The sequence below is a fragment of the Rhinolophus sinicus genome, chromosome 16 (assembly GCF_057876585.1).
Source record: "Rhinolophus sinicus isolate RSI-liver-muscle chromosome 16, RSI-T2T, whole genome shotgun sequence".
Lineage (NCBI taxonomy): Eukaryota > Metazoa > Chordata > Mammalia > Chiroptera > Rhinolophidae > Rhinolophus > Rhinolophus sinicus.
In genome coordinates this window covers 116,676,149-116,700,821 of record NC_142516.1, presented here as the reverse complement: position 1 = coordinate 116,700,821, position 24,673 = coordinate 116,676,149, and the positions used below count along the sequence as shown (strand labels likewise).

Genomic DNA, 24,673 nt, shown 5'->3' with positions numbered 1-24,673 from the left:
GGCGTCCCAATTCCTAGCCCTATGACCTGAGGCAAGTTACTTAACTTCTTCACCGTGCCTCAGTTTCCACATATGTTAAGGGGGCCTTATCATAGCCCCTATTTCGTAAAGTTTCGTATGAGTTAGTGCCTGTAAAGCGCTTAGAACAAAGAACAATACCTGGCATTTTGTAAGATCTCAATAAATCTTCGTTTATATTTTCTAACCCGCAACAACTCTTCCTGTAAGCTACTGCAACAAAAGCCATGTGCGGTATTGAAAGCACAGAGGACAGCGTGGGCTTAAAGGAGGTAAGGTATTGTTTTCTGATTTGTTTCATGTCCGAAGACCTTCCTGAATATGCCAAATTTTTTTCTTAGCTTCTTTGGATACAGGAATCTGCTGAATGACTTCAGTGAAATAAAAACTTCTATAATCAGTTTCTGAGTAAACTGATAGTGCTACCTACACCATCTTATTTGGATTGTTTTTCTTCTAAATACTTTACCTAATATTATTGCTTCACCCTAAATCTCATTGGAAACTTTTATATTCACTAATGAAACCATGATATTTTTGGAATTATATAAAATATATTTTATACATAATATATCAAAAATATATCTTATATATAATATATAAAAAAGAATTTTACATATCTAGGGACAGACATTTTAAAATTCTCTAGTTCAAACTACTTATAGTCCAAACTGCACATGAGGAAATGTGCAGGAAATCTTAAAAAGATTAAATTGACTACTCCAAAATCACAGATATTTCAATGATTTTTTCCCCTAATATACTGAATTATCTCCTTCTGCACTTCATTCTCATTAATGAAGCAATTTATTATCATATACTTGTAGGAATGCAGCTTTCCAATCACACTAAAGGTCGACTGTATTTCTCTCTTCACCACCAATCAAGAACCTTTACTGGAAGCTTGTTCCTGATTGGTGAAAGCCAGCTATAACCGTAGAATGCAGAGGAGTAAACAAAACAACATAGCAACAACTGAGTTTGCTGTCTCACTGTCCTCAGCCTAGGCCAATCTGGACTCCGTCATCCCAAATGAGGAGGCCTCTACATTTTATATGAAGGCTCTGATTTTCCATTCATCTGTAATCCATCTTATAACATGGCAATTCAATACAGACGGGAAGATAAAACCAAACAACAGAGCTAAAATAAAGTGTATTCCCAGGTAAAATAGACAAATGCTTTAATGTGAAACGGATACGTCTGATGAGCTTCAGATACAAGGCAAAAGAAAGGTACCAGTGCATAAGAACTATATCTATGGACAGTGTCACCAAATCCTACTAGTGGCAGCAGCTGTGGTGGTTCACATGACCCATGGCAGCGTATGAACTCAGTCAGAGAGGACCTGCAAGCAGCTCTCAGCATTAATCCTGTGCTGTGGAAGCAGACCTGGAAGATAGTGTGCTTCTCATAACTATAAAGGGTCCTGGTTTCCTAAGAAGGAATAGTCACAACCCAGAACTGGTAATGTGGTACCCTATCCCTAGGCAATGCAGAGAAGTTGCTTTTTATGAGTGCAAAGTGGAACGGAGTCTCTTTTTGAATTTTTCTTGAAGAACATATTTCTACCTTATTTTTTATGTTTGTTTACAGGATACACATTGTGGAAACAGGATGAAGTTGACAAGTGAAAAGTTGCCCAAGAACCCCTTTTATACCTCTCAGGGTGCTGCTAAGAACCAAAAATTTGTCCAATGGATAAAGGAAAAAAATGGTAATAATTCTGATAATATTTTCACTAAAAGATAATCCTGTGCACCAGAGAAAAAAGACAAGAAATGAGTCTTACTGCTGTCAAGGAAGTAGTTTAGTTTACAGTTCTTTCTAGCTTACCTGTAAAAATATGTGAAATTATGACTTAGCTTATTTGGTAGCAACTCATCAGTGGAGAAGTTTCATGGAGCCCAACCCTGATTTTACACTCAGGATTCTAAAACACCTTTCTAGAAAATGGAAGCCAAATGTCGCTTCTATTATGGAGAACAATGCCATAATTTACTTGAAATTGGCATTTAAAGCTACCATTTTTTCTATATATTTTTAAAAATTAAATTGGGGATGGTTAGCTCATTTGGTTATAGTAGCTCTAATTAAGTCTCTAATTAAGAATTTCACTCACCCATAGGACAGCTTTGCCTAAAGAATCGCACGCCGACTGCATTGCTTAAAGCACCTGCATAGTAGTAAACAGGGTTACTTTGAAAACCAATCAACAAATATTTCTTGATTATACAAGGCATGGTGTTAGGTACTGTGATAATACCTTGGTGTTTTTTTGTTTTTTTTTAAGGTAATGCTTTTTCCTTTGGCTAAGGGGGCCAGTTTTAAAAATGAGAACTAGGAAGGAAACTAGTATAAACAGTGTCAGATAATTCTATATAATTTATGACTTCAAGAGAGAAGCATGTACGTTCCATACTGTATGGATAAAGATGGAATTCTTTACCTTTTTTTAAATCAGATCATTACAACCATGCTAATTTAATGGATAAGGCATTGCAGATCTTGAACGAAAGAATAAGAAAAGGGGATGCTATGGCATATTTCCTACGAGGTCAACTATATTTTGAAGAGGTATATTTTTTTGTTTTCATTTCATAAAATGCTGTTCTTAGATCCTTGTAGCAAAATTTCCTATAGAATTCCTTACATTGTAATACCAGGGAAATTCTGTCAAATTCCATAGATTATGGTTGTGGTTCTAAGTGAGATACACTAGTACCAGCTTATGGACATATCTGACCTTTCTTCATAAAAGTCATTCTAATGAAAGTCATTTATAGGAGACTTTATGGTATGAAATCCATTCTCACACAATAAATTAAAAATCTAATTTTCATATTTTTGCTCAAAATATTTAATACCACTTATAAAATATTTTCATGTAATAATATTTGAAGATCCTGATTCTTACCTAGTATTTAAAGGTAGCTTAAATGTTCCTCTATAGAGTAAGGAGGGAATTGCCCTCTTTACCCACATTAAGCTGAGAATACGTGTCCTGTGAGGTACATCTAGGAGGAACTGTGCAAACTGTCACTTCAACATCAGTAATATAGCATCAATTCTTCACTGAACCCAAGGGAAGAATGTGAAAAGGGACCAGCTGTCCCTAATCCCTCGCCATTCATTGAATATTTGGGGAACTGTGCACCTGTATCCCACTTACTCTCTAATCTTTTGATGGTTTATTCATTCATTCTGGCAACAAATATTTGAGGACTCATCATGCATCTGCCACTAGTAGGACCGCATAGCATAATGGTTAAGACAATGATCTCTCAGCTTTGGGCATACTTCGAATATGGTTCTATTGCTTGTTAACTATTTACCCTTGGGCACAAATACTTAAACTCTTGGTACTTCAGTTTTATCATCTGTAAAAGGAGAATAGTAATGTGTGTCTCATAGAGCTATTGAGAAGATGTATTAATTGTAAAAAACAGCCTAGCACCTAACAAGTGCTTTATAAATGTTTGCTATTTATTGTGCTAGGCACTAACTATATAGTGATGAGGGAATTAGGATGGTTCCCATTTCATAAAGTTTACATTCTAGTATAGGGGAAGAAAATACATTTATAATTACAAATAAGGAAAACTACTGTGAAAGCAATTAACTGCATACTATGATAGAGAATAACTTAGAGATAGGGTGGAAAACACCTGTTGTTGAAACTAAAATTTGAAGGAAGCAGGCAATGCAAACAGCCAGGTGGAAGTGCATTCCAGGTAGAGTGAAGAACAAATGAAATGTTTCAGAGCTAAGAAAGAGCTTGGTGAGCTCTAGGAATTAAGAGAGACCAATGCGGAGGAGATCCAAGATGGCACAGAGTAGATACACACTGTGCCTGCTTCCTTCCGTGAACAAATTAAAATTACAACTAAATTATAGAACATTCAATCTGGAAAACCATCTGAGGTCTGGCTGAACAGAAGTTTTATAACTAAGGGTAGAAGTTTTATAACTAAGGAAAGAAGAAGCCACGTCAAGATTGGTAGGAGGGGCAGAGATGTGAAATGGGTAACCCCAAACCTCCGTGTGGCAGTTGAAAACCAGGACGGATATTTCAGCTGTGGAGGATCCCCCCAAAAGAGGGACCCCAGCCCCACAGCTTCCTCCCCGGCCCAGAGTACTGGTGCCGAGAAGAGGAGCTCCCACCACCTCAGGCTGTGAAAAACAGTGGGGGTTCTGGCCCTCTGGGTGGGAAGGAAGGCTGTGGGAAACACAGCCGTCCTCTTAAAGAACCCGTGCACAGATTCTCTCACTCCCAGGCACTTACCTTGGGCTCCAGCAGAGGTACAATAACTTGTGGGGTGTCAGAGACATACGGGGAAACCCTGAGTTGTGTTGCTCCAGATTGAGGGCTGGAGAACAGCTGCCATTTCCCTGTGAGGGGGCCTTCTCCTGTGCAGGCAGGCAGGCGGGGCCCACAGGCCAAATCTGAATCTGATTGGTCTGGTGATCTCCGCAGCTCCACCCTACCGACTCACTGGGACCTGGCACCACCAAATTCCCCTAATACCTGAGGAACTTTCTCCAACATCAGCCAGCCCCACCTGCATTGCACTATTTCTGGAAAACTATCAAAGTCCACAGATTCCAGGCAGATAGCAACTGGCCTCAGTGTGCTCTGAGACTTTTGCTGAGTACCTTCAGGCTCAGCACCAAAGCAGAATTTACATTAACCTGGTGACCACAACTCTTCCCACTCTAGTGATTCCCTGAGACCCTGCCTCACCCAGCTTGCATACTGCACGAAGCTTTATCGATGGCTGAAGTTTAAGGGAGCTGGCAGGTGGCAGCAGGCCTCAGGGTGTCCTGGTATTTTGCAGAGCTACTCTAGGCCTGGGACTGGTGGCAGGTGTCCACCATTCACAGTGTGACCACTCCCACATGCCTCCATGGTTAGCAGAGGCAGCGAACAACTGCGGATCACTTTGTAGCTCTTATCAGGTAGCTCCCAGCCAGTCACAGGCAGTGGATGACTGGGCCTGCACGAGAGCCCCTTCCAAGAGGCCCCAGAACCAACATACTTGGAGTTTGGCTTCAGACCACAGCAAGGCACTGCCCAATTAGCCCCAAAAGTGGCACACCCAAAGGGAGGTCTCAACAGCTACCAGACCCCACTGGGGCAAACCCCACTCAGTGGGGTAAGACCCCCGCACAGCAGCCCACATGCTGTGGACATGGCCAGCCACTCAGCCAATTAGCCTGAAGGTCAGTCCCACCCACTGACATGCCTACAGCAACCAAGGCTTAACTATAACAGGACGGCACACACACCCACACAAGGGATGCTCCAGGAGCATCCAGAGCAGGTGAACAGGGATACTGTGCCAATGGGTCCTATAGGGCACCTTTTACATAAGGCCACCTGGCTAAGACTAGGGGACATAGCAGGTCTACCTAATACATAGAAACAGAGAGGCCAAAATGAGAAAACAGAAATACATCCCAAATGAAAGAACAAGAGAAAACTCCAGAAAAAGAACTAAGCAAAATGGAGACAAGCAAACTACCAGATACAGAGTTCAAAACAATGGTTATAAGGATGCTCAAGGAACTCAGAGAACTTCAACAGAGACAGCAAGCATAAAAAAGGACATAGAAACCATAAAAAACAAGCCAGTCAGAAGTGAAGAATACAATAACTGAAATGAAGAATGCACTAGAAGGAATCACCAGCAGACTAGATGAAGCAGAGGATCAAATCAGTAACTTGGAAGACAAGGTAGCAAAAAACACCCAACTGGAACAGCAAAAGGAAAAAAAGAATCCAAAAAAAATGAGAGTTTAAGAAACCTCTGGGACAACATCAAGAGTTACAACATTCACATCATAAGGGTAACAGAAGGAGAAGAGAGAGAGAGCAAAGGATTGAGAACATATTTGAATAATGACCGAAAACTTTCCTAACCTGGAGAAGGGACATACAAGTCCAGGAAGTGCGGAGAGTCCCAAACAAGATGAACCCAAACAGGCCCACACCAAGACACACTATAATTAAAATAGCAAAGGTTAGCGATAAAGACAGAATCCTAAAAGCAGCAAGATAAAAGCAACTAGTAACTTAAAAGGGAGCCCTCATAAGATTGTTAGCTGATTTCTCAACAGAAACTTTGCAGGCCAGAAGGCATTGGCACAAAATATTCAACGTGATAAAAAGCAAGGACCAACAGCCAAGGTTGTTACTCTATCCAGCAAGGCTATCACTTAAAATCAAAGGACAGATAAAGAGCTTCTCAGACAAAAAAAAATGCTAAAGGAGTTCATCACTAAACCAGTATTACAAGGAATGTTAGAGGAACTTCTTTAAGATGGGGGGAAAAAACAAGATCAAAGTTATGAATGATAAAATGGCAATAGCTACATATCTATCAACAATTACTTTCAATGTAAATGGATTAAATGTTCCACTCAAAAGACATAGGAGGGCTGAATGGATAAGAAAACAAGAGCCTTACATATGCTGCCTACGAGATACTCACTTCAGATTGAAAAACACACACATATGGAAAGTAGGGGTTGGAAAAGATATTTCATGAAAATGGAAATGAAAAAGACAAAAAAAAATCTGTGGTAGCAATACTTATACCAGACAAAATAGACTTTTAAACAAACGCTATAACGAGACAAAGAAGGGCCCAGTAATCCCATTTCAGCGTATTTATCTGAAGAAACCCAAATGCTACTTTGAGGGGACATGTGCATATCCATATGTTCATTGCAGCATTGCTTATAATAGCCATGATATGGAGGCAGCCTGGGTGTCTGTCGATGGAAGAATGGATAAAGAGGTGGTACATATATACAATGCAATATTGCTCGGCCATGGAAGACAATTGGTTCTTGGCATCTGCAGTGGCATGGATGGACCTGGGGGGTATTGTCCTGAGTGAAATGTCAGACAGATGCAATGTGATTTCACTTATATGTGGAATCTAAAGAACAAAATAAACAAAATGGAAACAGACTCATAGATACAGAGAACATATTGATGGTTACCAGATGAGAGGGGGGTTAGGGGTGAGTGAAAAGGGGGAAGGGAATAAGAAGTACACATTGGTTTTTACACAGTAGTTATGGGGATGTAGGGTATAGCATAGGGAATATAGTCAATAATATTGTAAAAACTATGTTTGGTACTAGATTTGTTGGGGTGATAGAAGGGAGAGGGTTGGGGGCAGGGTGAAAACTGTGAAGGGATTAAGAGGCACAAACTGAGAGTTACAAAATAGTAACAGGGATGTAAAGCACAGGGAATATAATCAATAATATGGTAATGACTATGTGTAGTGCCAGATGGGTACTAGACTAGTCAGGAGAATCACTTCTTAAATCACATAAATGTCTAACCACTATGCTGTACACCTGAAATTAATAAAAAATAATATTGAATGTCAACTGTAATTGAAAAATTTAAAAAGGGGGGAAAAGGTGAAGCAGAATAAGAGGTCCAGATTTCCAGGTATAAAACAAATAAAGTCATGGGGATGTAATGTACAGCACAGGGAATATAGTCAATAGTACCGTGATAATGTGGTACAGTGTCAGATGGTTGCTGGACTTACCATGGTGATCACTTCTTTAGGTATATAAATGTTGAATAACTATAGTGTACACCTGAAACTAATGTAATATTGTATATTAGCTATATTTTAATAAAAATCTTTAAAAAATAAAATAAATTGGGGAAAAAAAGAGACCAATGTGGTAATAAACAAGGCAGAGAATAGCTCTAAATGAGGTTTGTTTAAAATGTGGTAAGAAACCATTGAAATTTTTTGCATCTGTGATGAATGGATTAGAAGGCAAGCATGGAACCAAGACCAATTTAGAGCGAAACTGTGCCAGTAATTCAGGCAAGAGATGATGGTGGTTGACCAGACTGATAGCAGTGGAGCTGGGTCCTGGAAAACAGAGAAGTGGGGAAGAGTGAGTTTTGAGGTGATGATCAAGATTTCAGTTTTTGGACATGTTATGTTTGAAATGCCCATTAGTAATCCAAGAAGACAGATTTTCAAAGTAGAAACGTCTATGTAAAAGGCTAGATCCCAAAGGAGAAATTTGGTTTGAAGGTGCATATTTGAGATGTATATGTCATTTAAAATCATGAAAACTAAAAGAACTTTCTTACTCTTCCTTTGTGTATTCTAACTTTTCCAACCCTCTCACAGCTAAGCCAAATATTAACCAGAAAGGAAAATGAGTCTTAACAACTCAAGCATTTACTCATTTTTATGTGTTCTTTAAAATATTTTTCTTTTTGTATTTTGGTGCAGTATTTGTTAATTTATCTATTTGTTAATTTTATTTTATGAAAAGAGAAATTCAGTTATTATTGTGTTTTCTCTGGCCTTCTCTTCCTAGTAATGACCTTCCAATTCAGTGACACCCTCTTTCCACATTACAAATGATTCATTTTTTAGTATGAGGCATTTTCATGGTGGATTAAGATATAAACCCCATATTAGTCCCTTACACCTTAGCGTATTTGTTCTCAGAATGTCTGGCTGCTGAAGAGCCTTAAGTCAATGACACATAACATGTAGGTTTTTATAGGAAGTATGGGAGAAAGACAATTTTAGAGAACATCACATTTGTTTTAACATGTCTTCTCCTTCCCTGGAAAACTGGAAAACTGGAGGACATGAGCCATAATGCAAACAGGAGATTCAATAATAGTGAATATCCTGATGTTCAAATTTTCTCTGAGACTTTGGCTCCAGCTCTGAAATTTCTCAAACTTCAGGAGTGGCAGTTGATGTGCCAGGCTAGGGTGAGCAGTGGGCTAGACTATCATTTCAAGAGAGGATTGACAATAGTCAAGGGTAAGAGAGCCAAAGAGGATCTTATCCAGATTCCTCCTGCTCACTTCTCTCAGTTGCCATATTTAGGTCTATTTAATTTACTTTATAGTGTGTTGATTATTGTCAATAACTTACTTGTAAATTCCATAAATTTGTTGCTGTCTTTTGTTGTTTTATTTGGTGCTACTAGAAGTATTTAGGTGGGAATTAAATAACTGAGACACCTTTAAGATAATAATAAAATAATTCTATATTTCCTGGGAGCTTCTAGGGATGGTATGAAGAAGCATTAGAACAGTTTGAAGAAATCAAGGAAAAGGATCATCAAGCAACTTACCAGCTAGGAGTAATGTACTATGATGGACTGGGGACCGCTGCAAATGCTGTAAGTTATGATTTTGTTCACGGTGTTTAAGATTTCATTGTTACTGGATTATTTGATACAATTAAATTTATATTAATATTTTAATAATACATTTTTATTCTTAGATTTCAATCATCTCTAACCTTTTAGCATTTAAAAGATAGTAGTAGTTATTTTTACATTTGTGTGAAAAACAACATTTTTTTGTCCCTTCTTCCCACTATCATTAGCTATCAATAATTTTGTTTTAGTACATTTTCCTTTATTTTTCAAAGTTATTCCAAAGCTATACAAACATGGTGAAAAGCTGGAAAATAAGCAAAAATAGTATCACTCAAAATTCTGCTATCAAATATGAACATTGCTATTATTTTAAAGTATATTCTTCCATGTATTGCCCCATGCAAAAAATTATATATATAAGACTTTATATATTATATATACTTATATATTATATATTTATGTTATATTATATTATATATAAAACTTATGTAAGTTTTTTGTATGATGTTATATTCATTACATTATAATATATATTATAAACTTATTATATATTATATACTATAATATACTTGTTATATATATGAAGTTTTACATATATAATATATGTATATATTATATACCATATATGGTATTTCTACAGAACTTCTCTTGTAAAACATATTGAAATATTATGGGTGAACTGCACTTGTATTTACATATTTGTAGATAACTTGAAATAAGTCAGGAAGAAAAGTAGATGAAGGAAATATAGGAAAATATTATTGCTGAGACTCTATATGGTAGTTATACTAATTTGTATTGTATTATTCTTTCTACTTTCCTATATGCTTAAAAATTTTTATATAAAAAGTTAAAAAAACTCACAAACTCATAATTCATGCAACCATTAGATAAATGTAATTTGTTGAAATTCCTGTTAAAAGAGAGTAAATATGTACTTAATCAAATGACATAAAAAAAATTTAATGGCTCAACAAAGATTCAAAAAAACTATGCATAGAAACACATTGAAACTTAATGAGCAATTATAATTCTATAATAATAAAGCTCTGTTCAATATGAAAAACAACAACACAGAGCCTATACGTACCAAACATCACAGCATCAAACTACATAAAGGAAATGTGCTAAAAAAATTAATTGGCAAAAGTTTAATTTTAATTTCTGAACAATATCGATAATATTCAGTATATGATCAGTAAATTTTATAAACTGTGCAGCATCCACACAATAAAATTCCTAACATGAAACTTTAAGACTCCTTGGTTGAGATACCAAAATTGAACATATACTAGGCATATATGTTTAAGGACAAAGAAAATCACAATAAACACCTTCCCAAATATGTTATGTGTGACAATGTCATTCATTCCTTAAGATTTCAATTAAATATAATCAACTTTCCCTTATGCTTCCAATTTCACAGATTGTCAAACAACTTCAAAATTAATCCAAAATATTCAGGTGGCTTATGTTCTCACAATCACCTCTGCTTTTCTTCTTGTCAATTTTTTACTCTGTACTCTTCATCTTTGTGGCTGTTCCTTTATCTCTGCCCTAGCAGAGTCACAGCTTATTTGCCTTGGTGATCTCCTAAAACTAGGATTTTGCTTGTAGTATTGCTTCTGCTAAAATGTAGGGGACTTAGAGAGGACCACATCAGATCTCACATAGTGAACAACTTTACATTGCTTATCAGTCATTTCATTTGCCCTCTATTGAGGACTTCTCACTGGCTGCACTACCTCACATGATTCTTCACAAGCTTGCTGAGTTCTCTTCCTACCCCACCCGTTCCCTTTTCTGTGTCTTTTCCCTCTACTCTCTCCTTCACTGATGTGAAAACAAATGTATCCCATTTTCTCACACAATGTAGTTTAGTCATCTCTTCATTTGCCTTCCTTTCATTCAGGTCTCTGTTGAAATGGAACTTCATCCAAAAGGTTTTCTGTGGCCATATTATCAAAATAGCCCATATTTTCTTTAGACTTAATGATTATCTCAGTTATTCATTATTACTTAACTTCTTTCTCCCTAATTGGAATGTAAGCTCCAAAAAAGTAGGGGTTTTTGTCTATTTTCTTCACTGCCGAATCCCCCAGAAATTTAGAACAGTGTCAGACCCACAGGAGACACTCAGCAATGTTTGTTGGTTGACCTGTGGCCCATTGCTGACAATGCTTATTATCAGGCTATCACCAGAAAGGGTTTTTTCAAATAACTTTCTTGAGAAAGATCATACCTTTCTAAGAACAATTATGGTGGCAGCTGTGAGGATAATAAAATATTTGTCCTTGTTACAAACAGTATCAATACATTAAAAGAACAAAATATAATAACCAAGTAAGATTTAGCCCAGCAATTTTATATTTCAACATAAAGAAATCTATGAATGTAATGTACCACTTTAAAATAAATCAGATTCCTGGTCAAGATGGTAGAGTAGGCAAATGCTGTGCTTGCTTCCTCTTATGACCACATCAAAATTACAACTAAACTCAGTGGTACCTCAGTTTTCTAACGTAATCAGTTCCGGAAGACCATTTGTGTTCTGAAACGTTCGAAAACAGCTGACAGCTAGGCCTCAGGATCTTGCACTCAGTGGAAGTCACGTGACATGTTCGACTTCCGAGGCATTTTCGAAAACCAAAGAATTTACTTCCGGGTTTACGGCGTTTGTAAACTGAAATGTTCGTTAACGGAGATGCTCTAAACTGAGGTACTACTGTACAGAACAACCATCAAGAATTGCCTGAAGTCCAGCTGAACTGAAGCCCTACAACTAAGGACATACAGAAGACGCCACCTTGAAACTGGTAGGAGGGGCAGAGATGCAGAATGCACTGGTCCCACACCTGTGTGACCATTAAAAATAGAGAGGGATATCTTGGCTGTGGAGGTTTTCCCCCTGGAGGAGCAAAGGGTCCCAGACCCACACCAGGTTCCCTAGCCAAGGGTTTCAGTGCCAGAGAGAAAAGTACCCACAACTTCTGACTGTGAAAACCAGTGGACATTGTGGGTGAGACAGAGGGCAGCTGCAGTCCCAGGTGTTCCTCTTAAAGCGCCTGTGCACTGACTTACTTGCTAGTGGACTCACTTTCTCTGAGCTCCAGTGCTGGGCAGCAACTCAGAAGGCTCCAGGGACATACAGAGAGGAACTGAATTGTCTGGCTGCAAGGCAAGTGCTGGAGGGGCAGTTTTCTCCTGGACAGAAGAGCTGGCAGAAGCCATGTTTCTTTGTTGAGACCTCTACTCTCCAGGCGTGCAGACACAGGTGGCTGCCATATCTGAGTCTCCATCAACCTGGCTAACACCATTCACGCCACCCTGGTGATTCCCCGAGATACTGTCCAATTTTTAGGCATACCCAAACTACTTACAGTGGCTTTTCCTTACAAACGGCCTGTCTTGGCTCATGCTGTGGACTTGCCTAAAATCTCTCAAAGATTTACAAACTGAAAAAAGCAGCATCTGACTTCAGCATGTCCCATACCTCTGGTGAACAACCCTAAGCCCAGCACTAGGGGCAGCTGCCCTTGGTTTGCAGCTTGGCCTCTCAAGGCACCTCCAAGCCCAACTTAGGTGGAAGCCATCTGCAGATTCTTTCTGGCTCATGCTCGGTGGCCTGGGAAAGGTCAGAGGCTGCAGCTGAACTTGGCCAGCAGCAGGGCCCCCTCCCAGAAGGCCTTGGGGCTGGCATGCCCAGTAGCTAACTCTGGACCAAGCTGGAGCATCATCCGGCCACCTCCATGGATGACACACCCAAAGGGAAGACTGACAGTCACCAGAGCCCTGCTAAAGTGAATGCTGCTCTGTAGGGTCAGCCTCTGCACAACAGCTCTCCCACTGTAGTCATGCCAAACCTCAAAACAAATCAGCTCAAAGATCAATCTCTCTCACTGATGTGCAAATAGCAACCAAGGCTCAACTACAACAGAAAGGTACACACAACACACACAAGGACACTCCTGGAGCATCCAGCACAGGTGACCAGAGACTTCGCCACTGAGCCCCACAGCACACCTACTACATAAGGCCACTTTACTAAGACCAGGAGGCATAGCAGCCCTACCTCATACATAGAAACAAACACAGGGAGGCAGTCAAAATGGGGAGACAAAGAAACATGTCCCAAATAAAAGAACAAATCTCCAGAAAAAAAAAAAACACAAAATGCAATCTATCAGATGCAGAGTTCAAAACACTGGTTATAAGGATGCTCAATGATCTCAGGGAGAACTTCAACAAAGAGATAGGAAACAAAAATGGAGATAGAAAACATAAAAAACAACCAGTCAAAAATAAAGAGTACAAAAACTGAAATGAAGAATACATTAGGGCCTCAGGCGGTTAGAGCTCCATGCTCCTAACTCCGAAGGCTGCCGGTTCAATTCCCACATGGGCCAGTGGGCTCTCAATCATAAGGTTGCCAGTTCAACTCCTCCAGTCCCGCAAGGGATGGTGGGCAGCGCACCCTGCAACTAAAATTGAACACAGCACCTTGAGCTGAGCTGCCTCCTGGATGGCTCAGTTGGTTGGAGCATGGGCTCTCAACCACAGGGTTGCCGGTTCGATTCCTTGAGTCTCACAAGGGATGGTGGGCTGTGCCCCCTGCAACTAGCAACGGCATCTGGACCTGGAGCTGAGCTGCGCCCTCCACAACGAAGACTGAAAGGACAACAACTTGAAGCTGAACGGCACCCTCCACAACTAAGATTGAAAGGACAACAACTTGACTTGGAAAAAAGTCTTGGAAGTACATACTGTTCCCCCAATAAAGTCCTGTAAAAAAAAAAAAAAAAGTTAACAAAAAAAAAAAGAATACATTAGAGGGAATCAACAGCAGATTAGATGAAGCAGAGGATCAAATCAATGATTTAGAAGATAAGGTAACAGAAAACACCCAATCAGAACAGCAAAATGAAAAAGGAATCCAAAAAATGAGGCTAGCTTAAGGGGCCTCTGGGACAACATCAAGTGTAACAACATTCCCATCATACGAGTACCAGAAGGAGAAGAGAGAGAGCAAGGAATTGAAAACCTATTTGAAGAAAATAGTGACAGAAAACTTCCCTAACCTGGCAAAGGAAATAAACATACAAATCCAGGAAGTGCAGAGAGTCCCAAACAAGATGAACCCAAACAGGCCCACACCAAGACACACCATAATTAAAATGCCAAAGGTTAAAGACAAAGAGAGAATCTTAAAAGCAGCGAGAGAAAAGCAGTTAGTTACCTACTAGAAAGCTCTCATAAGACTACCAGCTGATTTCTCAACAGAAATTTTGCAGGCCAGAAGGGATTGGCACAAAATATTCAATGTGATGAAAAGCAAGGACGAACAGCAAAGATTACCCAGCAAAGCTATCACTTAGAATTGAAGGACAGATAAAGAGCTTCGCGGACAAGAAGAAACTAAAGGAGTTCATCAACATCAAACCAGTATTACAGGAAATATTAGAGGGACTTCTTTAAGATTAAAATATATATACATCAAAAAATTTTCATAAATCAACAAACAACAAGTGCTGGCGTGGATGTGGAGAAAAGGGAACGCTGGTGCACTGTTGGTGGGAATGCAGATTGGTGCAGCCACTATGGAAAACAGTTTGGAGGTATCTCAAAAACCTGAAAATGGAACTACCTTATGATCCAGCAATCCCACTCCTAGGTATCTATCCGGAGAAATCCAAAACTCCAATTCAAAAATCTTTATGAACTCCTATGTTTATTGCAGCACTATACACAATAGCCAAGACCTGGAAACAACCGAAATGCCCGTCAGTAGATGACTGGATTAAGAAACTGTGGTACATTTATACAATGGAGTATTACGCAGCCATAAAGAAGAAAGAAATCTTACCATTTGCAACAACATGGATGGACCTAGAGAACATTATGTTAAGTGAAATAAGTCAGAAAGAGAAAGACAAATACCATATGATCTCACTTATATGCGGAATCTAAAGAAAAGAATAAGTGAATGAACTAATCAGAGACAGTTTTGGAAACATGGAGGAAAAACAGAGGGTTGCTAGAGGGGCGGGGGGTGGGGATAAGGGGAAGGTGAGAGGTTTTGAAAAATAGTCGGTAACCACAAGATGGTCATGGGGGTTTGAAAATTAATTTGGGGAACGTACAGAGGGATAGTGGATGGGGGGAGGGGGGTTCACACAGTGTGAGGGATATAAATGATAAACGTCTAAGTTTTGCTTTGTCTTGTGCACCTGAAACTAATAAAAAAAATTTTTTTTCAATGGCAATAGCTACATATCTATCAACAATTACTTTCAATGTAAATGGATTAAATGCTCAATCAAAAGATAGGGTGACTGAATGGATAAGAAAATAAGACCCTTACATATGTTGTCTACAAGAGACTCACTTCAGATCAAAAGACACACACAGTGAAAGTAAAGGGATGGGAAAAAGGTATTTCATGAAAATGGAAACAAAAAAAATAAAAAATAAAAAGAGAGAGAGACATGTGGTAGCAATACCTATACCTATAGGAAACAAAAGGAACTTTAAAACAAAGGCTATAACAAGTGACAAAGAAGGACCCAGTAATCCCACTTCTGGGTGTTTATTCGAAGAAACTCAAAATGCTACTTCAATGGAACCTGTGCATCCATATGTTCATTGCAGCATTGCTTATAATGGCCAAGATGTGGAGGCAGCCTGGGTGTCTGTCAATGGAAGAATGGATAAAGAGGAGGTGGTACATATATACAATGGAATATTGCTCGGCCATGGAAGGGAATGGGTTCTCGCCATCTGCAGTGGATAGATGGGCCTGGAGGGTATCGTGCTGAGTGAAGTATGTCAGACAGCAAAAGACAGAGCAATGTGATTTCACTTATATGTAGAATCTAAAGAATAAAATAGAAACAAACTCATAGGTACAGAGAACATTTTGGTGGTTGCCGATGGGAAGGGGGGTTTGGGAATGGGTGAAAAAGGGGAAGGGATTAAGAAGTACAAATTGGTTGTTACTAAGTCATGGGAAGGTAGTGTAGAGCACAAAGAATATAGTCAATAATATTGTAATAACCATGTATGGTGTCAGATGGGCACTAGATTTATTAGAGTGATAGATCGGAAGGGAGTAGGGGACAGGGTGAAAAATGTGAAGGCATTAAGAAGTACAAATTGGTAGTTACAAAATAGTCACAGGGAAGCAAAGTAGAGCACAGGGAATATAGGCAATGATATGGTAATAAGTATGTATAGTGCCAGGTGGGTACAAGACTACTCAGGGGATCACTTCTTAAATTACATAAATTTCTAACCACTAAGCTGTACATCTGAAATTAATATAATATTGAATGTCAACTGTAACTGAAAAATTAAAAAAGGGGGGAAGGTGAAGGAGAATAAGAGGTCCAAATTTCCAGGTATAGAACAAATAAGTCATGGGGACGTAATGTACAGCATGGGGAATATAGTCAATAATATTATGATAATGTGGTACAGTGTCAGATGGTTGCTGGACTTATGGGGATCGCTCTTTAGGTATATAAATGTTGAATAACTATGGAGTACACCTGAAACTATTATAATATTGTATGTTAGCTGTATTTTAATAAAAATTTAAAAATAAGCAAAAAAACATTTATGTTGTGTCTAGAGTTAATCATTTCTATTTGCGGGAGAATTTACACAACCATGTCACTCGACTACAATTACCTTAAGTTCTATCTATGCAGTTGGGGGGAAAATGGTAGATACCTACCTCACACATGCACAAAAATAAATCTGTATAATCTGGGACCCACTAAAGTTAGGATACCTTTATTTTCTTATCTATTACTGTGGTATTTAGCCCGCAGCAGCACTTTGAGGCAGCATTGAGGGGATAAAAACTATAATTAGTAAATAAACATGTATTTGATGGTCAAATATTATTTTCTTTGGAGTAATGTTTGAAGGCTTGTGTCTGATGGATTTTTGGAGGGGGTTGGGGGTCAAGTTTTTTCTTGCTAGTGGTTAGAATGTCTCTTGTGCGCGCTTTGTGACTATGCAGATGTCCTATGAAGATTAGCATACTGGATGCACGTTGTCACAGAGCACACGTAGTGAAAAGTGTCCTTGAAGAGAGAAGACAGCATTTGTTTGGGGCTCAAGTATATTGTAAGAATGATAAATGTGAAAAAATTCACAGCTATTCTTTCTTCCACTTTGATGGTTCCAAGAATTGTGTTGATTCAGAATCAGGGTTAGAAAGTGGGAGGGACAGAGAAAAAAGGAAACCATACTGAGATGCAATTCAACTCTGGAAGCTGTAAAATGAGGGAAATGCCTTATATCCCAGCGCTCCTGGACAGGTCTACTCAGGAGATGTCCTTTCCCTTTTCCTTTGTTATTTCCAGCCTTGCAGACTCCAGGACAACATACCGCTTGGGCATACAGTTCTGACATTATAGATCAGAGGGTGAATGCTTTACACTACTGAGAGAAAGAATTTAGTTTGGGTAAAACTAAAAACTAGCGTTCTTTCGTTTGTTCTTTTCCTTTGTGGAAGGAAAAAGGAGTGGAATATATGAAGAAAATTATTGATTCTCCATGTCCCAAAGCAAGACACTTACAATTTGCAGCTGCTTACAACCTTGGAAGAGCTCATTACGAAGGAAAAGGTGCTAAACGATCCTATGAGGAAGCTGAAAGGTAATCTTAACCTGAGAATAAGATTTTGTTTTAATCAAATGCTGAAGCAAAGGGCAATTTGCTTTGTCTTTCCTCTTCTAGATTATGGCTTTTTGCTGCAGATGATGGAAATCCAAAAGCTAGTGTGAAGGCTCAAAGTATCCTAGGGTTGTATTATTCAACAAAAGAGCCCAAAGAGTTAGAAAAGGTAACACTAATCTATATTTTTAATGCTAGCGTTATATTTAGATTAGTATTTGTTTCACTATTTCTTTTTTAAAAGCAGAGTGGTGAGTTTGTAGTTGTGAATCTCTCTTATTTCTTTTTAAGTGTAAAGAAATTTTACATTTTAGGATTTCAAAGCTCATTTCAACCCTTACTCATCTATGAATGCTCCTTCCCTGACTACCAAAGGAGACCACGGATATGTGAGCATTTTGTATGGTATAGAAAGCTATGTACACAATATTATTATCCCATAAAAGCTATGAGGACACTCCTGAAATAAAGCCCAAATCCTTTTGTGTGAATAAATTATTAATTTGATTTGAGTAATAATATAAGTAAAATATACTAAAAACTAATTAAAAATTAAATCCATTTAAGACTTTTTCAGAAATATAACCTCTTTAATCATCAATGATTTAAATATTTTTCCAAGAAATGTTACGGGGGAAGGAAATGTAGGGCCGAATCCTACTTGCAAGAGGTGCTAAGGGCAAACTTGACCCTCAGATAACTGAGCAGCCACTTGGAAATAATTTTTGAACTAATTACATTCACGGGAGCTGTGTATCAAGCAACTGCGCTTGGGCCTCCAGGCAGTTTCTATCCTCGGTTGCCTTTGATCTTGAAAGCACCATCGCTGAGGTCCCCACTTCAGGCTCTGACTTCCCTGAGCATCAGCAGCTCTCTCCTCCCAGCGGCGCCTCACAGCTTTGTGGACACTTCCTTCCTATTTCCCACCTTCTCGATCCTCCGTGTGGAAAATCTGAAAACCCTGAAACTTGAGACGACGACCTCACCTGCACTGTGGGGTAGAGAACAGGCAGGCTCAGCTTAGCACTCTCTCTTTCGGGCATGTGAAATTGGTGTGAGCCTGAAATACCTACAAGGGGCTAGAACTATTTCCTACCGTAGAGATGTATTCGTAGTACTGTCTTATCATTAGAGACTTTTTCCTTTCCGGTATTCCCATGTCATTTCACCTTAGAGGTAACAAGATGAAACTGTTTTTTTTTTAAGGCATTTTATTGGCATTCAGAAGCCTGTGGCAATGGAAATCTGGAGTCCCAGGGTGCACTGGGGCTCATGTACTTTTATGGACAAGGCATCCGCCAGGACACTGAAGCTGCCCTGCACTGCCTAAGGGAGGCAGCGGAACGTGGAAATGTCTATGCTCAGGGGCATCTCGTGGAGTATTACTACAAGATGAAATTTTTTACGAAGTGTGTTGCATTTTCCAAAAGGTACATAAGCTGGATGACAGAATTTACAAAAACTCTTACTGGATGTCCTATGCCAGATGTGTTCATAGAACTTGCTACTATATAATAAATGATGGCTATGAGTGCTTGAAAATGGCGAGTGCAACTGAGGACTAAATTTTTTAATTTCTTTGGATTTTAATTAAGTAGCCACATGTGGCTAGTGGCTAGCACATTGGATAGTGCAATCCTATGCCATTATTCTTCAGGATTTCAGTGCTATTAGTTCTGTATACCAGCTGAGTGAGCTTAAGCAAGTTTCTTAACTTTTGGGGTCCTCGATTGCCTATTTTATAAGAAAATACATCTTCAGGATTATAAAAATAGTGTATATAAATTACTAAATATAGCTTAGCACATCAGAAAAATTAAATACGTTTTCATTTCTTCCCATACCCTGAGCCACAGATTCTATAACTACATAATTGCAATATAGCTCGATAAGGACTGTAAAATGAGAAAAATGGTTAAGCCTCCAACACTAACATCTTATAAAATATTTGAAAATTTCTGTAAAATATATGAAATTTTCTTTTTTCTGGGCCCACCTACTTTCCTATATTTATTTATTTTACCCATAATGTACAAAAGCAACATGCCAGGAAAAACAGACCTAGATGTCCTCTAGAGCAGCCATATACCATGCTGATGTATTTCCCTCCCAATAATGCCCTTCCTACAGAGCCCACAGGCTCCCCTGTCCCCTAGCCAGTGAGGCAGCCATGACAGTGAAGGACCAAGGAGCTGCTTCTACCCTCCCCTCCCCAACATCTTGGCTTCCAGGTAGCAGGTCACTTAAAGATGTGATCTCCAATGTCCCAAATCTCCAAGTGCCCATTTGATGAAAACTAAGACTTTAAATAGTTCTTAAAATCTTTGACACTTGCTATTGTTGTCCACATTCCTATACCCCATAACATTAGGATTGACATGGAGTTGACTAGTTTTCATTTTCACACAATTCTCCATATTTTGTCTGGGTTATAAAGGATGACTTCTTTTCATTGCCTTTTTTTTTTTTTTTTTTTTAACAAAGGTAGATGGGGAAGTTTCTTCATGTGTTTTCTGGTCCTATATGACTAAAGTCCAAATTTAAGGTCAATGTTTAAATAAATGATCTAAAGAAACAGAAAATACTCTTTTTTCTATTATTGAAATCTGCAATGTGATATTAAGTTTAAAATATTAATATTACAAGGAAAAACACTTTTCTTTCATTTTCTAGTGGTTATTAAGCCTGATGAGCACAATCACAGGGAAACTACAGAGCAACAATTCTAGTAGTTAGTTCTGCTTCCCCTGGTATTAAGTGACTGTTATATTTATCCTTCACTGCACGAGAAATGTTAGCTCTCAAGCAACTAGAAACGGGGAAATCCCTGTGGGTACAAGGACAGTTTTAGGACATGTCTGTCGCATGTAAAAATGCGAACCATAACTGATGTCCATTTCATTTCACAATTCCCCATCGTGACAGGATTGCTGACTATGACGAGGTTCATGACATCCCCACGATAGCCCAGGTCACGGGCTGTCTCCCTGAGTTCATCAGCAGGGGCATGGCCATGGCGTCTTTCTACTACGCACGATGCCTTCAGCGCGGTTTGGGGATCACAAAGGATGAAGCAACAGCTCAACATTATTATTCTCAAGTGAGTAAACCTGAGAGCAAATATAAATGGACTCAAATAGAAATTTCTGGGCTGATTAGTTGAGACTTGAACATCTTTCTGAATGTGTTTTCCTCCTTAATCATCGTGCTGGTGACCTGTCTATGGAGCAGCTGTCAGACATGCAGATGGTGTGCAGACAATTATGTCAGATTCTTCTTAGCATAATTCATCTCAGATGATAAAAGTCCTATTCTGATGCAAACTATTCTCTCTCACTCTGCTACTATGTGCAGACTGAGGCCCAGCACCATGGCCTTAAAGCCAGACCGTTCCTGTCTCCTTTCACTCAGACCAAGTCAATTTCAGATTGCATGCTATCCTTAGTATCCTTTCTAAATAAATACAAGCAGAGAAAACTGTGCATCAAAAATATCCTGAAATGTAGAATATGCTGTCCAAAATAAAACAGCAAAACAACTTGAAATGTTAGAACTATTTGCTATATGGTGGGACATAACAGCCCATTACTACATTTTGGCTATTGTAGTTCATGGCAGATACTTTTAAAACGGAGAAAATTCAGATGTAGTAAGCCAGTGAAGGGTCTAGAATCCATCCGGTCATATGAGGCAAGATAAGAGAAACTGGGTATTTTATTCAGAGAAAAAGGACATTGCGGGTACTGATAGTGGTCTTCACCAGACTGAGAGGCTGTCCTTTGGAAAAGGAACTAGGGGGGAAGGAGCAGAATTATAGGCACTGGTTGTGTTATGGGAAAGGTCAGGCCACAGACGGCAAACACAGCGGGCCTCGCGTCTGGAGACCGTGTCTGGTCCCAGCTGCGCCTGGGTGACTGCCAATTCCTTTGCCTCCTGGGTTTTCTATAAAACCAGCATTACATGTTCTCCAAGGACCCTTCAACGATTCTAAAGCACATAGATGGAAATTTTAGCTTAATATGAAGAAGAATCATCTAACGCAACTGTTCAGGAAATAATAACAGAAGTTTTCCTATAAGGCAATGAATGAGCAACCAAGCAAATATCTAGTGACCCATTGTCATGGGCACTGACGGGACAATCTCTGCATGGAGTGAGCTTTGGATGAGATAAACTCTGATATCTCATTCCAGTTCTTGACATTCTATGAAATTATGCACTATTATTTCTCACTATTTACTTTAGTCATAATATAAAACTACGTATTTTAAAATAAGATTATTATATGTTATATAATAAGTTTGAGGCCAAATGTTGATGCTTTCCATATTATTTATTTTAATAATGCATAATATAGAATTTATATAAAATTTGTATAAAACTTTCTCTCTTAAATGATAACAGCATGGCTATTTTTAGTATGATTTTTTGCATAGGCTAATTTGAACTTCCCTTATTAAGATATCAGAATAGGTATGCACAAGGTGTAATAAAAAATAAAGTGAAAGTTTAAATTTAAAAACTTTATTATAATAAAGACACACTGCCATTAACCCCTTTGAAAATACTCCCCCTCACTTCGAACACACTTATTCCAACATTCTTGCCACTTTCTGAAGCAGTTCTGGAAGTCCTCTTGTGTGTCTTAGTTGCGCTGTCGTGGCTGCCTCGATTGTGGGGAGCCATGGTTGCAGTTAACTTTAAAGCCTTAACAGAATGGCTCGGTTTATGCTTAACCTGTTTCCTCCCCCTGAAGCAATTGTCTCTGCCTGCATCTGGAGAGAGCTTGCATGCTGCTCAGGAATGTGGTGGGAGTGGCCAGTTCCCAGAACAGAAGGCTGATGCCTATCAGGGCTATTGATAAGATAATTACATTTGGGAGTTTCAGTAAATTTTGTGTCTCCTGTGTTAAAGTTAAAGTTTTACTGTTAACTAGGTAATGCATTTTTGTGCTTGCTAAACTGCACGTCCACAGAAGGTATAAATTCTGGGAACAAAATAAACTCAGGGTCTCCAGGAACACTGGGGTCCGCGATCGCCATCATCAAAGTGTGAGTGCCTTTTTTCATTCCCACTCCCCTTGTCAGGAACCGTTCGACTCGTGGCGGCTGGCCTGCTACACTCGATGTCCTGAATCGATTCAAAATGTTTACCTTTCATGGTCATTTTGACTTTGGGGAAGAGCCAGAAGTCGCACGGTGCCAGATCCGGTGAATGAGGTGGATGAGGACACATTATAATGTTTTTATTTGACAGAAATTGCTGTACCAGAAGCGATGTGTGACAAAGAGGGTTGTCATGATGGCGAATGAAGTAAAGACTTCCAGAGCTGCTTCAGAAAGTGGCAAGAACGATGGGATAAGTGTGTTCGAAGCAAGGGGGAGTAATTTGAGCGGGATTAATGGCAATGTGTCTTTTACTGTAATAAATTTTTTTTATCTAAACATTCACCATATCTTTTGATCACACCATGTATCTTAATTAAGAAACTCCCTTGAAATTCACTGGACTTGAATATTGTTAAAAACACATCAAAATTTTTTAAAAGGAAGAAAGGAAAACCCAACAAATCAGGATATATCTAAATAACTGACTTTATCTTTGATTTTAAGGCTTGTCGTCTGAATCCTACATTGGCAGATGAACTTCACGCTTTACTTATTCATCAAAGAATTTAGACCACAGTGCATTTCAACAAAGATCATCAATCCTAACACCTTAAAATGTGTGTGTTTTTATAATAGCTATGTTTGGTTATTTTCTGCATCCCAAGTTACATTATCCTGGTTATTTTACTAATGTTACCTTCGTTCTTGAATTCATATTCTGTAGTTTTGCAACCTGAAACCTAGCTACAGGATCGAATTGCTGGAAGAGTCCTCAGAGATCCAGCTCTTAACTATAGATTGGCCTAGACTACATCAAATATTGAAAACAATTCCATACAACAAATATCTTTTTCTCTTTCTTTAAATACAGAGTGTCCCAAAAGACTCCTTAGTTTTAGTACCTTCAGAAGAATAAATGCTACGTACAAGCTTATAAAAAATTGTATACATGAATTTTGAATTTTTCGTTTTAACTTATTTAAACTTTTCCATTTAAAATCATAAAATTAAACAAGAAATAGAAAGAAATTTTCAAATAATGTTTATTATAAATTTGTGTAGCATTTATACTTCTGAAGTTATTAAAGCTAAGACTGCACTAAGTCTTTTGGGACATCTTAATTCTCAAAATAAATTCTTATAAATAATTGGCTGATGTATGATAAACTTCAAAAGCAGTGGGTTTAAGAAACTGGTTAGAATCCTGCCCCTCCATATCTTCACTTAAATATCTTAATTTAATGAGCAAAACAACTGCTGTTTCTGATAAGATAATGAATTAAAGCAAGATGTTTTCTTTGTGCTTCAACTCATTTTCTAAATTTTGAAAAACCTAGATGTATTTCAAAGCAGGATAAAATGTGAAAAAAAAACCTCGATGAAATCATCTATCAACATAAAACTATAACTACATATTATTTAAAAATTAAATTTGCAAGAGGCTTTCTCCTTATATCTATGACATCTATGAAGGCAAAAACTGACAGTAAAAACAGTAGAATCCATATGCAGAATATTGAATAATGATATACATCTGCAAAACGATGTCTTAAAGATACTTTAACCATATCTTCTTTGTAAACATACTAATATGGCTTTATTTTATAAATTAAAACCATCCTTTCCAAAAGTGGCTTTAAACAAGATCTCATCTTAGTAATGGGAAAACACAATTACTA

At 38.4% G+C, this 24,673-nt stretch overlaps 1 protein-coding gene across 2 annotated transcripts; it reads left to right on the top strand.

Annotated features, from left to right (window-relative positions):
• The first annotated feature begins 154 nt into the window (after window positions 1-154).
• On the top strand, window positions 155-23,671 carry LRP2BP (LRP2 binding protein). Of its 2 annotated transcripts, XM_074329829.2 has the most exons (9): window positions 155-290; window positions 1,615-1,735; window positions 2,483-2,595; window positions 9,106-9,219; window positions 17,726-17,868; window positions 17,950-18,055; window positions 19,093-19,316; window positions 20,812-20,986; window positions 23,499-23,671. In XM_074329829.2, exons 1-9 carry the CDS (start codon window positions 246-248, stop codon window positions 23,562-23,564), a joined length of 1,107 nt encoding a protein of 368 aa, XP_074185930.2. In that variant the 5' UTR covers window positions 155-245; the 3' UTR covers window positions 23,565-23,671. The 2 variants fall into 2 exon arrangements, with proteins under 2 accessions (XP_074185930.2, XP_088649402.1); XM_088793276.1 differs by lacking the exon at window positions 2,483-2,595 and having other exon boundaries at window positions 276-290.
• Window positions 23,672-24,673: the final 1,002 nt, after the last annotated feature.

Coding starts and splice junctions, on each gene's coding strand:
- LRP2BP (XM_074329829.2), top strand. CDS start 246: ATGTGCGGTATTGAAAGCACAGAGGACAGCGTGGGCTTAAAGGAG. Junction 2,596..9,105: donor GTCAACTATATTTTGAAGAG/GTATATTTTTTT, acceptor GGGAGCTTCTAG/GGATGGTATGAAGAAGCATT. Junction 17,869..17,949: donor TCCTATGAGGAAGCTGAAAG/GTAATCTTAACC, acceptor TTCCTCTTCTAG/ATTATGGCTTTTTGCTGCAG.